An 18,135-nucleotide genomic window follows, 5' to 3' on the forward strand; every position below is an offset into this window, starting at 1 on the left:
TTGTGTTGTTGAAGCATTGCTAAAGGTTTTATTAGTGCTTTTGAAGTATAGGCTTTTCCAACAAACTCTTTTTACTAAGAATCTCATAAAAAGCACGATCAAGAGAACTTTAGCAGCAAATAGACCTAAGGGGTTTGGCATAGTGAGATGGGGCTATACTGTTTGAAGGGCAATCTAGGTTCAAATCCCATAGGTGTCATCCCTGCTTTAGCTGAAGCTTGGCGAATCCCTTGGGTTAAAGGGTAAGCCCTCAGAGTTTTATGTCAACATGGACAACTACCACAAGTATGGCAGGTTGAGCCAAAGCCGTTAGGTCTTTGTGCTTGGGGCAATTTCTCGAAGTAAAAGAGAGAGAGAGAACCTTCACAAATGTACGAAGACATACAAGGACATTCCTAAATGTGTGGAAGAAAATTCATATATTTAGAAAAAAAATTGCAAATATGAGATAAAATTAGCATATTTGGATATTTGAGAGAGAAGTTTGCATATAAAAAAAAAATTGCATGTGAAAAGGGTCAAAATGTTCTTTTACAACAAAAAAAAATTGGTTTTAGACACGAGGCAGATTTTAAAAAATTAGTAAGGCTTTTTAGAAAATACATTAGTTTTTTGTACAATATGATCATTTTTCATACTTTTTAACACATCCATTTTGTTTCCCAAAAATATAGCTTATACCTCATGCTGCCGTGACCAAATTTTATCCCATTTATAAAAATAGATGGATCTACGCTATCTAGGGATGTCGACAAGCCTAGTTTACCTAGACTCAAACCCGAACCAAACCCTATAGGGTCCGAGTATGGTGATAAATAATAAGACTCGATTAAGACCCGAGTCCGGACCCAAAGATCTGATTAGTACATGCACCTGAGTATAGTTTGTGAAATTTTATACCAGACCCGGACCCGACCTGAGTTTCGATTAAGACCCACAATTTTTCAATGTAGACATATTTTATGCGTGTACCTGAATGTCCAGGTTCAGGCAGCATTGAGTACCTAAGATAAACCCGACCCATTTACAGCCCTAATCATGGGATCCAGCACGCATATATACCAAAACTGTGCTTGGTCCCCACTCGTCTTCCATATTGTGGAAATTGATTACCTAAACATGAAGCCTCACATTAAGGGAATGAAGTCATGAAAACAACAATGCAGCACGCCCTTGTGGTGTCTAAGTTGACTTTAGATTGGTCAAATCCTTGACTCCCATCAAAACATGTAGAAGCCGAACCCAGCCTAGTCTAGGCTCCACATTCTTGGTCTGGCCGACTAAAAGACGCTTTTGGTCTGCGGCAAGTCACCAACTCACTCAGACCAGGCTCGGCCTTCCAAGTTGAGTCAAGGCGCAAAGAACTTGTCGTACTTGCGGCAAGGACCAACTCACTCGGAACAGGAACCCGATTGTCGAACCCAAGTGGAAGTCAACTCAGTTTCAGACTAGCCTAGTCAACACCTCAGCTTATATTCAAAGTTTGAAACACTAAATAAACATATACTTGCTAAGCTCATCAATGAAGGCATGTGAATAAAAAAAAGAAGCTAGGTCTCCCCTTCCAAAGGAACAAAATATATACCACAAGAGAGACTTATCTCCAACTATATTTTCAGACAATATAGTTTAGGTACTTTAGGTTAATGTGCTTTGGATGCCACAATTTATGTACAAACCAGTAAATATGATACATTGGATCTGGACCGCGAATCTCCCGGAAAAGTTATACCTAATCCTCCATCTATGAGCAGAAACCCTAATTCACTAAACTGATTAGGTTTTGAAATGAACTGGATACAAAACTGAATTGGATCTAAAAATAAGTTGAATATAAAACTGAAATCTGGACATGAATCGAGCGTATCGCTCTTAATCTGTGTTTGTAAAAACCTTATCCTTTGAATTCAAATCCATATGGATATAAACCCAAAAATTTCAGTCTAAATTTTCCAATCAAACTGATCCATTTTATGTTGTTTCTTTGATGGCTTGGTACTAGTGGTGTCAATGGTTGGGTATGACCCGGACCCAAGTGGAACGAAACCCAGATCTGATTTGAGATGTTGGTATTGGGTCCGGACTGGGTCTATTGGGTCCACTATAAAAGAAATCGTACCCAGATCCTATAAGGATTACATGAACAAAACTCGGACCATACCCTGTAAAACAACATTTTTTATCTTTTTTTACATTAAAAATTTATGGATCTTAATCTGAACTTGGGTCGGCCATGGTCTGGTATGAAATTTCACAAACTATACCCGGCTCAATATATTAATCGGACCCTTTGAGTCTGACCCGGATTCTAATCGGACCTCGTTGTTTATCACCAACCCCTGACCCTATAGGGTTTGGTACATGTCAGATCCGGGTCAAACCCAACCACTGACACCCCTATTTGGTACTATTGTTGGAAGACATTTTAGACCGAGATCCGTCAGCAAAAGCCTATGTGGGGATCCATCACATTCTATCTGCAATTTGGTGTTCAGCTCCACTACTAAGCAAAGACCCTTGCTGAGAAATGGACCCCATTCATCACTAATGGACTCTCCAAATTAAGTGGATCCGATTCATCACAGACTACGTAATTTGGTTGTTCCAAAGCATCCTCTTGTTTTGGGGAAAGGCTAATAGGGTTACCTATCAAGGTCTTTTTCTTTTTTTATGTCGAAGAACCACTAGGATCGAACCCCAATTGGCCCTCGTGTATACCGGTAAACCGTAAAAGGGTGTTTGATTGTGCAGACAACCTGGACAAGTACGTTATTGTCTGGACACTGTTGGCCTCATAGGAATGTTCCATGTCGTGGGTTTGATCCAAGGAGAATCAAACTTGTGATAACTGGAGTCTCTACACAAACACTCACCCTAAACAACTAGTCTATCCAGAGGGGGCTGATGCAATCAAGGCCTTAATCAAGCCCTGTTTTTGGATTTATAAACTGAAGAAACCACACTCAGCAAAAGGACCTGGGGCCATGATTTTTGCCTGGTACCCAACCCAAGTATTTTATATGTAATTTTAATAAAAAATAAATTTATAAAATTATGCAGGTTCAGGTCTGGGATTTCATTTTTGTGACCCGACAAAACCTGAACCCAGCAATTTGTTATTTGAGCAGGTTTGGTTATACTCTAATGGGTCGGGTACCCGATCCGATGACAGCCCTATCCATCTCCACTCTCATCATTCTTTCATCTCCCAATACCTGCTTCCCAAAGCATTTATTAACTCCTCATCTCGGGCTTCCAAACAGAGCCTAAGTGAGACATTTTAGCTATCTGGAACAATATCTTAATATCTTATCTGGAGAAAGAAAGCCATTCCTATGATACGTAAGCACCAGACAATTAATATTTTTCAAATTTGAACTTTTTTTTCTACTCCTTAAGCAGTTTGTGTTTGTTTCCTTCCCCCAATAAGAAAAAAACTCCATAGGAAAGGCTTTCCATCCCACCAATAAGAAAAGACTTCATGGGAAAGGCCTTCCATGATGGGAAGGCCATCCCATGTGTGAAAAAATACACATGTAAATCCGTTATCAAGGGGTTGGTGTTTTCACACACACACTTATAAAAGATTTCCAATTCCAAGTTTCTTTTTTAAAAAATTTCTATTTACTATTTTCTTAACTTTTATTTATTTATTACTATTGTTTTTATTGTTGACATTTTATCTTTATCTCTCTCCGAGGGAGTAGCAAACTGGACGATCTTGGGTTGTCCAAGTCTAGGAGATAAGGCTAGTGGGGCTACCCTTGCATCGGCCTATTGTCCTTACCGTCTTATTGTTTATTTACTTATTTATTTGCTCATGTTGTTGTTGTAATTGCCATTTTATCTTTATTTTTGCTGATGAAAAAAAAAACTTGGGTCAGGGGGTGACAAATTGGACAGTCTTGACAGTTGAGACAGCAAACCCTTGGACATAAATGTGTTACAACGACCACTATTCCAACCTAATGTTCAATGACTTGAGCACATTGCCTCTCTCATTAGCTTGTTTTAGAGATGGTAGTTAGGATGGGAGTTGAAGATTTGGGTTGAGGTTTGGTCAAACTATTATGGTGGTGGCTGTTTGGGAGAATGAAATTGAGAAGGTAGTCAGCCTGTGGAAATGAGAAAAAAGGCGAAGCGATCCCGTTTTTGTATTTGCACTCGGCAACGGAAATTGTCAGATGGCCTTCACTTCTTCAAGTTTATAAGGGCATGTTTGAGACCTGTAGCTGGGATGAGCGTTTATGGAGTTTATGCATTTGAGGAAGTGGCAGCTGCTTTGCCAGCCTAGCTGCCAAATCCATCCTTTAGTGTAAATACAAAGGAGAAAGGGCCTCACTTCCCATCCCAAATGCATAAATACCCATCCTAGCGCCGAGATTCCAAACAGGACCACCGTGGGCGTTTGACCAAGATTTTGTCTCGGGTACGCCAAATGCATAAGCGCCCATCCCAGTGCCGAGATTCCAAACAGGCCCTAGGCTGTAGGAGTTCCAAATTTTGATTCTTGAATCTTGAATCGGAGCGGGGATGAAAAGATGTAGGAGTTCCAAATCCGGATTGAACTAGACCCAACCTATATTGTCCTTTTGAAGACGAACCGGGTCACTTAATGAGCCTACTTGGGAGTTCCAAGAGCTACAAATACCCAAACAATAAACCATGGTAAACTGAAATTATTAACTAATTACGAGAAAGTAAAAAAACTACTAAACTTTAAGTGGAAAAAAAAAATGCGACGGGACTGAAGATGACACAAATACACGCAAGGACGTCATTTGATGTTTAGGTATATCAATAAATATTGAGTGAATACATTGACAAGCTTATCAAAGCAGGAGCAAAAATAATTGAATATATATTATGTACATAGATATAAAATAGGGATAAGCGAGAGATATCGAAGAAGAGTGTGACGACCATGGCGATGGCTCCCTCCCTTTCTCCCTCTCCCTCTTTCCAACCTTCCCATCGTTGACTTTCTCTCTCTAGAAAAAAAAGAGAGAGAGAGAAAGGGTGGTGAAGGTCTTCTGGTGAAGATCAAATATAGAGAGGTCCAATCTCCGGCCCCCATGATCATGATGAAGAGTGCTGTTGTAGGGCGCCTGACCAAATTCATCATCGACCCCCAACAGATGGACGGTGAGAACAAGGCCCCTGCCATACAGACAGCCCTCGATGCCATCCATCAGCTCAGATCGGACGGTGGTGATCGCGGATCCACCTTACCCTTCCTCACCGTCTGCAACTCAGCCTTGATAATCTTAGGTACCTCTCTCTCTCTCTCTCTCTGATATCAGCAGAATGAACCGATCAACTTGGGGTATTTTGGTCTTTTTCTCTCTGTGCAGATAGGATCGGTCCGACCATGAGGGTGCTAAGACAAGATCTACGGGGGAACATTGAGGTGAGATTCTCTCTCTCCTAAAAATGACGAAATTACCCCTATGGAATCACCCTCAACTCTTAAGCTCGTGTTGGATATTTTGATTAATTTAGTAGAATTGGTGGATTTTTTATTTGTAATTATTTATTTTTTATGTTTATCGGTGAGCGAAAATAGAGGTTGCAGATGATGTACAAATCCAATCCTTCATCCTTCTCATGTTTGACCGACATAGTGAAGAGGGAGGCTGAAGAAGGGACTGCAAGAAAGCCCTTGAGCTGCACCAGGGCTGTCCTTTGGCTAACCAGGTTGGGTTTTCTTATCTTTCCTTCATTATGGTTATTATCATAATGGTGATTAACTTATATTTCCCTACTTGGTTTGGGTATTGACCATTCACAATTCATACTTGGAGAAGGGTAGAAACCCTCTTCCTGATTTCTCTCTTATTCTTTCCATATGACCCATCAAACCTAGGTTTGATTTGTTTGCAAATCATCGAACTCCATGATGCTACTCCAAGTGTGATGGACTAGGTGGACCTTTTGCGCAAATGAAATGGTCTCTTAAACTCAAATTGAGCTTGATCCAATGGACCATATGCTTACAACAACAAACAACAACAACAATTACGCCTTTATCCCAAAATAATTGGGGTCGGCGATATGAACCAAAAAAGAAAATCATTATGGGTCTTCCACATGAATCCTTCTTCTCCAATCATTTCTATCCAATGCCATGTCCTTGGTGAGGTTCAAAGCATTCATATCCTTTCCTATCACCTCCATCCATGTCTTCTTAGACCTACCCCGACCTCTTTTAACTAATATATTTTCCCATTTCTCCATCCTTCTAACTGGAGCATCATTAGGCCTTGCTTAGCACAAACTTAATCCTATATGGGTTCACAAGGTCTTATCTGATAGGGGTAACTTGTGAATGTCACCAAGTTGACGGGATGTCACAAGTTCGAACCCATGGGTGGCATGTCTCTTGTCGCAAGGTCGAAGCTGGATGCACTTTCAGGGGGGCTCAAGGGTTTTAGCAATCTGAGGCCAGCCAATATGCTGTGGGTGATAACTGGACTGACTTTCCCTGACCATTTTTTGCTGGGTTTGGCCCATTTACATATTGTGTGTGTGTGTGTGTGCGTGTGCCTGGCACCATGTGGTTTTGTTAGGGTTTGTGACGGACTTTGCATGACTCGGAATTTGAAAAAGCTCTATGCTTATTTTGGGTTTTGATTAGGGTTTTTGTGCGACCCACCACCATCGTCACCTGTTTCTCATTCGGCGTTTGGGCACTTTTTTATCTGAAAGTGCTACGATGATCCAGCACAACTGTATCATGCTGGACCCCACCCCCCCCCTTTGTCTCGCCCGGAAATGATTGCCTTTCAAGTTTCTCCCTATAATTTGGATCGGGGCGGTCAATGGATCTCATCTCGATCCAAGTTGACACAAATTAGATCGGAAAGTGATTTCCGTGGAAGAGAAGGGGCGGTGTCGATTTCGGGCCATGGCACATCATTGCTTCAAGCCCTCTTTTCCATGGAATCTTTGAGGAATGTGGTGATCATTTTTTTTATCGGCCTTGCGTGGGGGCCTACAGATGTGAATCTGAATATTAGCCAGCAAATCCGAGTCTTAAGTTGAGCCTGAACTAGATTTGATGTAGCAGATTTGAATCCAAACCTGCACCTAAATGACAATACTGGATCTACCACCGAGGTGGTATCCCATGTAGTAAACGCCCAGGATCGAATCACTCTGCCACATGGGGGCGGGTGTTGTTCTGATAGGGTCCGCCTAACCCCATCTTGCCTTTCAAAAAAAAAGATAATACTGCATCAATTTAAAGAAAAAAAAAAGTTGAAAACAATGGTTTTACATGTAAAACATACAAGTGGTTTGGATTCATCTATATCCGGATGTAGATCTTACATAAAACACATATCCCAATTAGAATCTAAATCCAAAAGGATTTTCCATCATACAAATACAAACCCTATTCAATATACCTTCAGATCTTACCTTAAGGTACATATCCTAGAATAGTGTGTGAGATTTCAAATTGGAGATCCAACGGAGTCCGATCCATTTATACTCCCATGGACCTCCTGTCTTCGGACCCAATGCTCCGGACTCTCATTGAGTCCCTGACATGGACCTTGGCCTTGGGAGATGCAGCCCTTTGAGTCGGTACTGTTATCCGGTACATGCACGCGTACAGTAATTACTGTACACAATTTTCTAGACTTATTTTCCAATTTCTCTGGTGGCAGCCGGGCAGGTGCCGTGGGCCCCACACGAGTAGAATCAGGACAACCTTGTGTTTGCTTTATGTGATTGTCTGTATTCGTAAATACTATTATTCCCATGATTGAAGGCTGCTTTTATATATAAAAAAAAAAAATTTAATTGTAAGGTGATTTTTCGCTTGGTGATTTCTTTTCTCTTTTCTTTTATTTTGGTAATAGCGATTTTTTTGAGCAAGGGAAAACATATTGAAAATATCTTTTTTAGTGTCACAAGGAGAAAAGAAAAAACCTCAGCATGTTTAAAAAGTTTTTAAATTAAAAATGTTTTACAATAAGAAAGGGAAATTTAAAACCCTATGATCCAAGACTCAATTTGATCCAAACCCAAGATATAATAAATTTGGATAAATTTTTTTATGTGCTCAAAATATTTCTCTCAAAAGACTGAGTTTTTTTGCTTAGCATTTCCCAAAAAAAATGGATTTTTGTCCCTTTTTTTTTCGATTTTTCACAATTTTGTTGAAAAAGACTATTGGTGGAAAATCAGAAGAAATTGGAATCCTTATTCCTGTTTGAGAACATGCCGATGGAAGTGGAGAATTCTCGTAATTCCCTGAAAAAGTTTGCTTTCCCGTGGGATTTTTTTGTCATGCGGCACTTTACAATATAGTAAATTCTGAAAGATCCCCAATCACCTTATATGGTTGTGTTTGGATTGCTGGAACCCCATTCCTTGGAAAACAAGTTCCACCAAACTATCACTTTCTATCAAGGTGGCAATAAACAAGCTCCATGCTACACAAACAATAATATATATCTATTTACCCAAACAAGGGAAAGGAGAATACCTGGATTTTCTTCATCAGGATTTAATTTCAAAAGTCAAATGCCATTTCTCAGGATTCACTCCCACTTGTTCCTGTTTCCAGGTCAATGGACTTTGCCATGGTTTTCCTAGTCAAATTGATGGCTGATGCGGACCGGGATCTGATCCACATCGTCGAGGAATCATATGGTGCAACTCTACAACCTTGGCACGGTTGGATCGCCTCCGCTGCATACAAGGTAAGTTGTGATCCATTGACTCGAACCTAGCTGGGCCTTGAACTGGGTTAGGTCTCCCACCAGGAGAAGCAATTGAGATGTATTTTAAAGTCTAGAAGGCAGGCTGAAACGGGTTAGATCAACGCAGCACGATCCTGAACTAGATCCAACTTTAGTTACAGTAAGTCCTCTATGGATTCAGACCCGATTCAGATTTAAATTTATGCATGAGCTCAGGTATGAGTTGGATTTTGGCATGGTAATACCAAACCCAGTCAAAATAGACTCAGAACAAGGCTTCCATATTGGGGGAGAAAAAGGGAGTGATGGGACCCACTTTAACTAGAAAAATATGGGATCTTGTTTGCCGTCACATAGAACATAACCAAGTTCTTGAACTTGGTTGGGGTTCATTTGATGGCAAAAACATCCAAATTATGAGAGCCAACAAATTATGGGAAAAAAAAAATCATAAGACAAAAAGTTGATGAATTCTTTGCTTGTCTTTTCCCCATCTTTAATGGTGAAGATACATGATTTGCAAAATTGATGTGATGTGAAATTGCCTTTTCAAAATCGATGACGTATTAGGAAGATTATGAAAGCCAGATTTCTCAACCAAAGATTATTAAAATGCCATACCTGGACCAGGTAAAATGCAGACTGATCCAATCTAAGTTGGATTTGGGTCAAGCACATGTGATTCGAAACCTCTTGGTGTTATTATTTCATGGACCCAACAAGGTCTATCCAAAGTGGGGACCAAACCCATGATTGTCATGAGCCCCTGACAAGGACATCCGAACAATTTTCTTTCTCAAGTGTGTGAGGTGAAAGAGAGCGGTCATGAGAAAGGGGAATAGGTCGGTTTCCTATGAAATTGACCAATTGCAAAGTACTTTTTGGGTTTGGTGTTAAAATATAACCCAACTTGATGAATTTATGTCACCTAACTTTGATTATAATCTGTACTATCCATAAATAATTCATTTGTGTAGCTGGGAACAACGAAACTCTAATGGGTATATTATCTACTTGGAAGAACTTAAACAAGCATGCTTCTAATAACTGTGATGCTAATTATGAGTTCCTTGGGAACCAATTATCCATGGAACTGGATTCAATAAAATTCCATAAAAAAAAATGAGAAAATTATTAGAATTCTCAATCGCATGTAGCCAAACACAATATTTTCTTTCACTGCACATCAAATTTTGAGTAATTTATGTATAGGAACCTAATGTTTGGCAAATTTACTTCTAACCACCTTAGTTTTCAAATATTGAATACTAGTTCTTACCCTTTCACGAAATTGATCAGATAGCCAACTAAGTAAACTTTATATCACCTAATATAGGCAAAAAAGTAACCAAGACATTCATCTGAACAATTTTTTTAAAAAAGGAAAGCACTTAAATATTAAAAACTTAGGTGGCTAAATGTGAATTTTCTAAAATGTTAGGTGCCTATGCATAAATTATCCTAAATCTTTTTTGTTCATATGGTTCAAAAGCGCATTTTCTTTTTTCTTTTGATACCTCCCCTTGAAGCACTTTACCTCCAAAGTGTCATTTTGAAAGGAAGGAGGCTTCCCTTGAGGGGGGAGTATTTACAAATGCCCTTATTAAAGAGACTCTTTCATAGGAAAGCAATATGGCGGTCATTTAGCTCACCCAGGGTGGGCACAAATGCACAGTAAAAAAAGAAAAAAAAACCACAAAAAACTTAAAACTTAATTGAATATTCATGCTAGAAAAAAACTTGAATCGTAACAAACATCATTAATATATATATATATATATATATATATATATATAAAATTTAAAAAAAACTAAACACCTAAAATTTTAAGTTTATAACTAAAATCAACTTCATTGTTGATTGAAAAGAAAAAGTGCATAAATACCTAAATGCAAATTGAAAAAACATAAAACCCCCAAAACCTAATGAAATATTCATGGTTCATGTTATTTAAAAAATAAAAACTAAACCGAAAACCTAAATTCTAAACAAACATCATTCACATATATATACTAAATGAAGAAAAACTAAAATTCTAAGTTTCTAACTAAAATTAAGCATGTAGAATCATGTTTAATGTTGATTAAAAATAAAAACATTAAAATATCTAATTAAATATTCACCTTATTAAAACAACCAAAATCAAACACTTAAATTCTAATTGAAAAAAAACAAGAAAATCTAAAACCTAATTAAATATTCATGATATTTTAAAAAACTAAATATAAAACCTAAATCCTAACAAACATCATATATATAATAGTTAAAAAACTTAAAATTCTAAGTTTGTAACTAAAATCAAGCATGTAGAATCAACTTTAATGTTTATTGATATGAAAAAAATACAGAAATACCTAATGCTAATTAAAATAAAAAAACACAGAAAACCTTAAAACCTAATGAAACTTTCATGGTTCATGCTATTTAAAAAATAAAAACTAAATTAAAAGCCTAAATCCTAAACAAACATCATTCATATATATACTAATTAAAAAAAAACTAAAATATCAAGCATGGGATCAAGTTTAATGTTGATTGAAATAAAAAAATACAAAAATACCTACAGGTTAATTAAAAAAAACACAAAAAATCCCAAAACTTCATGAAATATTCATGGCTCATGCTATTTAAAAAACTAAAACCAAATCAAAACCTAAATCCTAAACAAATATCATTCACATATATATGCTAACTGAAAAAAAAATACTAAATTTTTTTGTTTCTAAATAAAATCAAGTATGTGGAATCATCAATCATATTTAATGTTGATTAAAAATAAAAACACAGTAACTAATGTTGCATTCTTTTCATTTGCAAAAACAAAATAGAAAACCTAATTGCTAAGTGGAAAAAAACCTTAAAGTCCTAAAGCCTAAAAAAACACAAGAAAAAAATAAAGATGGAATGCCCACAGATCCATGCCTGATGGAGAGCCTACCAAACATGCTTGAAGGTGATGCACTGTTGTGCCTGTGCTAGAAGAAGCCACCAGATGAAATGGAGATACTCGTCATACGGCTAGAAGAAGCAAAGAGTTGGAGACACAAAGGTTGAGAGAGAGAGACGGGTGGGGAGGGGGCACTTCATGTCCCCCAGTGGGATGAGCCCAGGTGGTGCCCACCATGGTCTTAAATCCTCGTCACTCGGCTCGTCCTTGAGTGAGTTGTGACTCGGCCGAGTCATGTTAAATTTATTTTTTATATAAAATATATAAATATATGTATATATTATCTATATTTTATAGTATTTTACCAATATATTATATATAATATACATTATATGATATTTTTTATAATATATTTAATATATAATTTTATTAATACATGTATAATCATATTTTTATATATTATATATGTATATTTATGCATGACTCGCCTATGGCTTGGCTGACTCGCCCATGACTCAACCGAGTTTTGTTAAAGCCGGTTCACACATGTTTTTTGACCGGGTGACTGGGCAATCTGGACCGAGTCACCGGGTCAACCCGGCGAGTTTTTAAGCTATGGTGTGGGCACCTTCCCACCCTGGCTCCCATGTGGCTCCACCAGTGGATCACCTATCATGATCGATAGCAAACTTCCAAAATATGCCACTTAATAATAAGTCACTTGGACTAACTCTTAATGTTAACACTAACAATTTGGAGCAGGTTGCTCTGAGGTTGATTCCGGAAAGAAAAGTTCTCATGAATCTGATCATGGAGGAAAGAGAAGATTATGAAGTGGTGAAAGAAGAAATCAACAGCTTGGTGTCATCATTTACACCAATTCTCAACGACATCCACGCTTTCTTGGTTAGTTCTTTAGCTAGTCATGTTGATTCCTTGATATATATAATCATGTTCAAGGCAGGCTAGGCCAACTCGTAGATGACAACTTCCAATTTTTTTAGAACTTTAAGTTTCATTTACCATGTTATTTTCTTTTTAATTATTTTTTGCAGGCAACTTTACGTTTAGACAGGCTGAAATCCTCATAGGCGCAACGCACACGCACAAACTTGTTGCAGATTCTCTCTCTCCCGCCTTTTTCAATTGTAAATAGATATACCATACTTTTGTTGATGATGTATAAAGATGTAAATTAACACATCAGATGGTAAGCACAGCTTGCATTAATTGTAGAATCATTTCCTCTGTCTCTCTCTTCCCATTTTTATCAATTATAAAGTCATACCATACTTTTGATGATGATGTATAAAGATGCAAGTTAACATATCAAAAGTTAAGCAGGGTAGCTCAAGTGGCCAGTGTCCATAGCTTTCAAAGGTGGGTCACATAAGGCAGGGTGATCGTGGGGCCCCACCCGGGGTTTCCCTCACTTAGGTAAGGGTTCCTTCATAAAAAACATATCAAATGGTAAGCACAGCTTGGAATAACTGTAGAATCGTTTCCAGCCACTTCTGGCCTTTGCCATGACCCCGGAGAGAGAGAGAGAGAGAGAGAGAGAGAGAGAGAGAGAGAGAGAGAGTAAACATCACATCTGCTTATGGGGTGCCGTTGGTTCCTTTTCATCTCAAGGGTGAACCAAGGTCTCCTCTACATCCTACACTCCTAATGACCTTAGGCATCCCATTTGATAAGGTTCTCACCAATAATCTCCACAAGAACATCACCCCCCCCAACAAAATAATGGAATTGGTTAGCATCTTAATTGATGATTTTCCTTTACTCGAAATCCTTGAAATGTACTTGGTCACAGTCACATTTACTAAACAGATGGTTCTTGGTGATGCCAATCAATTGTCCGGCCAGGAAGATAATCAGCCCAAATGCGACAGCCTATCTCTCGTCAAAGAATTAACTCTTATGATTCCTTATGCAATACCAAACTTGAATCCACCAATTAACCATTTGTCTCCATTGCAACAACCTCCGCATTTGCTTGCCATGCACTCACTTCCAGCATTTCACACTCACCAAACATCTAGAAATTATTAACTTAAATGAACTATTCAAATACATAATAAGGTTCTTTCCTGACCGAAGATGCAACAGACAATTATGAGAACATCAAGAAAGATTCCGAAATTTATAATTTTCATCAATCACATTTTAAAAATAATATTGTTACAGACACTAGTCTCATGTCTGACTGCAAAAGCACCAGGATAAATGCTTACCATCAGAAGTGACAAAGTTAACAAAGATGTACTGGAACTAAGTATAGTTGTCCTCCTTGGATGAGCACAACTATGTGATGTGAACAAATCTCCAACTGGAAAGCTTGGGTTAGAATTGGTAATCCCTCTTGAACTGAACTTTCTTTACAAATAGCTTACAAATTGTAACAAACATTGACAGTGAAATCCAAGTGTGAAAGTGACCTCATATAAATTCTTCTATGACTGTTGGTTGCATCAATTAAAAGAAAAAAAGAAGAGAAAAGCATCAAAGAACAATCAAAGTAGCAATCTAGAGTTCACACTTCACTTTGTTTTTTAGGTGGACTACTACACTCCTGAAAAGCTTATTGCTTGCTTTATTCAAGGTTTTGTGTATTTGAAACAGTAAGTAAAATTTTCATTGAACAATGTTAGCTTTCAGCTTTCATAAATCCATGAACTCATCCTTGTCAAGACTAACTGATGCAGTATGAAACCTTTGTAACCTGAAATCTCCTACTAGCACAGAATACCTGCTTCAAAACTTATGCAGTTCCTACCGTGCCTCTGCAACCTCACGCTCCAGTTAGAGCCCTTCCAGATGGCTATGGGTGCTAAAGAACATTATGTTGAAGAATCATGTACCGTGGCAGAAAAGAATCCAAGTATATAGTACAAACAGGTAGCTCCTGTTCTTCCCAGAAAAATCAACAACTACAAGGGTATCCATCAGGATCAAGGAATTCTGTAAATTTTTCTTTTCATGTGATGGAACTCGACATTCCACCCATCATGCGCCATGTGATGTTCAAAATCAGAAAAAGCATCCTACCGTCAAGTGCGTGCAGCAGAAAATGAATCCCGAGTTTAGGCATACAACAGGTAGCTGCTTAGGTAAATGACTTCCTGGCAAAATCAATACCTACAAGGGTTTTCATCAGGAGCAAAGATTTATAGAAGCTTTTGTTTTCATATGGTGGAACTCCCTGTTGCATCAATGGTCCTCCATGTGATTATCAAAATCTGAAAAAAACATCCTAGTGTCAGGTCTGTACCCTTCATCTATCATTTGTTTAGACAGTGCTTTGACAACAACATAAATTTCTTTGATTTGAGGATGTAATTGGTCCTTCACAACAAACACATGAACTTGGTTCTTGATCTCAATCCAGCTGCATCCTGGTTCTTTGTTTACTCCTCGGCATCTCATCATGTTTCTCACCCGTTCAACATCCTTCCATCTTCCAGCTGAAGCATATATATTAGACAAAAGCACATAAGCTGATGACTCTTGTGAACCCAACTCCATCAGCTGCTCTCCAGCGTAAGCTCCCACAACTAAATTACCATGGCTTCTAGATGCTCCAAGCAAAATCCTCCACAGGGCCATCCCATGTTCCACTGGTACAGATTCAATAAAGGACTTGGTTTCTTCAAGATGACCAGCACGACTGAGAACATCGACCATGCAGGCATAGTGCTCAACTCTTGGCACTATACCATGATCTTTATGCATTGATTTAAAGTAGTGCCAACCCATGTCAACCGTTCCTATATGACTGCACGTTGAAAGGAGATTCACAAAGGTGATATAATCGGGTTTGGTGCCTTCAAGCTGCATCTCTTCATATAGTTGCAGTGCTTCCTTGCCACGCCCATTTTGAGATAATCCAGATATCATGGCATTCCAACAGACAACATCCTTCTCCTGCATTCTTTGGAACAAAAGAATACCTTCTTCAAGGTCTCCGCACTTTGCATACATTGATGAAAGAGCACTACCTATTGGAACCTGCAGGCTGAGCCCGTACTTGACTGTTCGGGCATGCATTTGCCTCCCCTGTTCTAGTGCTGCGAGGCTAGAGCAGGCTTTAACAACACTAGACAATGTCAATTCATTAGGCAAAATGTTCTCTGCTTCCATTCTTCCATACAAGTTAAGAGCCTCCTCATTCTCACCATTTTGAACATACCCGCTAATCATCGTGGTCCACAAGACAATATCTGGCTCTATCAATTGATCAAACCCTTTCCGTGCATCATGAACATTGCCACATTTTCCATACATATCAATAAGTGCGCTCCTCACAAAGACCTGAGATTCAAATCCTAACTTCAACATATAGCTATGAATCTGTTTACCATGCTTAAGAGCCGCTATATTGCTACAAGCATTGAGAACGCCCACCAACGTGAACTCGCTAGGCCTGAGTCCTGACAAATGCATCTCAGAAAACAATCTCAAAGCTTCATCATTGCTCCCACCCTGTGAAAATCCAGTTATCATGGCAGACCAGGTGATCGCATTCCTAGTGCTGGAACTACCAAACGTTTGAGCTGCGTCGCCCAAGCTCCCACACTTTGAGTACATGGTGACAAGAGCATTACCAACCGATACATGAGACTCAAGACCAGTCTTTATCGCAACCGTATGAACCAATCGTCCGTCCACGATGAATTCCGGTTCCGCGAATGCACTGAGCACACTCGTAAACACAAATTCATTCAATTCCACGCCCTCCTCCATCATCAAATAGAATAGCTCCAGGGCCTCACAACCACACCTCTGGGCAGCATACCCAGAAATCATGGCGGCCCACGAGACGGAGTTTCTTTTGGGCATTTCATCGAACACCTTGCGCGCATCAGAAACCGAACCGCATTTGCAGTACAAACTGATCAGAGAGGTGGTGACAAACACGTCCAAGCAACTCCCCAACTTCATGGCAAGAACATGAGCCTGAATACCTTCACAAGCTGCGTTAGCATTAGCTGCAGCAGTGATCACACCGGAAAAAGTGAAGGCGTTGGGACGCAGGCCCTCCCTAGACATGCTCCGAAAGAAACCCAACACCTCAAATCCTCTACCGTGTTGGCAGAATCCATTGATGAGGCAGTTCCATGACACAACGTCCCTTTTCCTGATCCCATCAAACTCGAATTTCGCTTCTTCCAAACGACCACACTTGGCGTACATATTGACGACGCTGTTCCTCAGGAAGATATCGATTTGGAACTCGCTTTTGACGATGTGGGCATGAATGATTCTGCCTCCAAGGACGTTCTTCTGCTCGGCGCAGTACATGAGCAACCGAGAGAGCGATCGAGAACGGGAGGCCAACTCCATTGACGTCTATGCATGTCTGTGCACAACTTGGGAATTGCTACGTCAATATTTTGCGTAAAATTTGTAATGGGCAGTGAGTGCATGGAGAATTGTTACAGAGTACAACAACACAATCCATGGCGATACTTGGTTCCAGGCTTCAGCTAAATTTTGAATCGCAGTGAGAGAGGGTGCCAGTAATTTAAATGATTCAGTGATCCCGATTCGGCTCGGATTTAACTAAATCCAATGTAATAGGGTCCACAATAATCACAAGATCACGATGTTCTTAATATGTCTGGCTCTTAAAAAAACACTCTAGCCCGTCTTCTTTATATATATATATATATATATATATATATATATATATATATATATATATATATGGATCAAACCCTACAAATAAGGGTAGGCATCCGGCTGGCCCAATGGGCTAATGTGAAACAACACATTTGTAGGTTATTTTTTAATAAAAATAATAAATTAATTTTTTAAATACCAAAAATATAACAACAACTACTACTACTACGCCTTCATCCCAAAATAATTGGGGTCGGCGATATGAACCAAAAAAGAAAATCATTATGGGTCTTCCACATGAATCCTTTTCCTCCAATCATTTCTATCCAATGTCATGTCCTTGGTGAGGTTCAAAGCATTCATATCCTTTCCTATCACCTCCATCCATGTCTTCCTAAGCCTACCTCGACCTCTTTTAACTAATATATTTTCCCATTTCTCCATCCTTCTAACTGGAGCATCATTAGGCCTTCGCCGAATATGTCCAAACCATCGTAAACGGTTCTCTCTCATCTTATTTTCAATGGGTGAAACGCCTACCTTCTTACGTATCTCCTCGTTCCGAATCTTATCTTTTATTGTATTTTCACACATCCATCTCAGCATACGCATCTCAACTACACTCATTTTTTTAATATGATGTCTCTTGGCAGCCCAACATTCTGTATCATATAGTAAAGCAGGCATAATAGTCGTCCTATAAAACTTTCCCTTCAACCGCAATGGCATTCTACAATCGCACAAAACTCCAGTTGCACTTTTCCATTTCATCCACCCAACCTTTATCCTATGATTTACATCTCCATCAATTTCTCCATACTTTTGAATGATAGATCCCAAATATTTGAAACAATCATCCACTAGTATTTCTTGCTCACCAAGCTTCACTACACTCTCATCATTACTTCGTTG

General features: G+C 38.9%; 2 protein-coding genes across 2 annotated transcripts; one reads left to right on the plus strand and one right to left on the minus strand.

Moving 5' to 3' along the window:
* Positions 1-4,886: 4,886 nt before the first annotated feature.
* LOC149848335 (glycolipid transfer protein 3-like) lies at positions 4,887-12,847 on the plus strand. Its single transcript, XM_090011246.1, has 6 exons — positions 4,887-5,271; positions 5,355-5,410; positions 5,567-5,697; positions 8,579-8,714; positions 12,364-12,507; positions 12,657-12,847. Exons 1-6 carry the CDS (start codon positions 5,076-5,078, stop codon positions 12,690-12,692), a joined length of 699 nt encoding a protein of 232 aa, XP_089867372.1. The 5' UTR covers positions 4,887-5,075; the 3' UTR covers positions 12,693-12,847.
* Positions 12,848-14,811: 1,964 nt separating this feature from the next.
* On the minus strand, positions 14,812-16,944 carry LOC149848336 (Tetratricopeptide repeat (TPR)-like superfamily protein). Its single transcript, XM_090004043.1, has one exon. It carries the CDS (start codon positions 16,942-16,944, stop codon positions 14,812-14,814), a length of 2,133 nt encoding a protein of 710 aa, XP_089860169.1.
* Between the last annotated feature and the right edge of the window lie 1,191 nt (positions 16,945-18,135).

This window comes from Nuphar pumila, chromosome 1 (assembly GCF_984573655.1).
Source record: "Nuphar pumila chromosome 1, dmNupPumi1.hap1.1, whole genome shotgun sequence".
NCBI classification, from domain to species: Eukaryota; Viridiplantae; Streptophyta; class Magnoliopsida; order Nymphaeales; family Nymphaeaceae; genus Nuphar; species Nuphar pumila.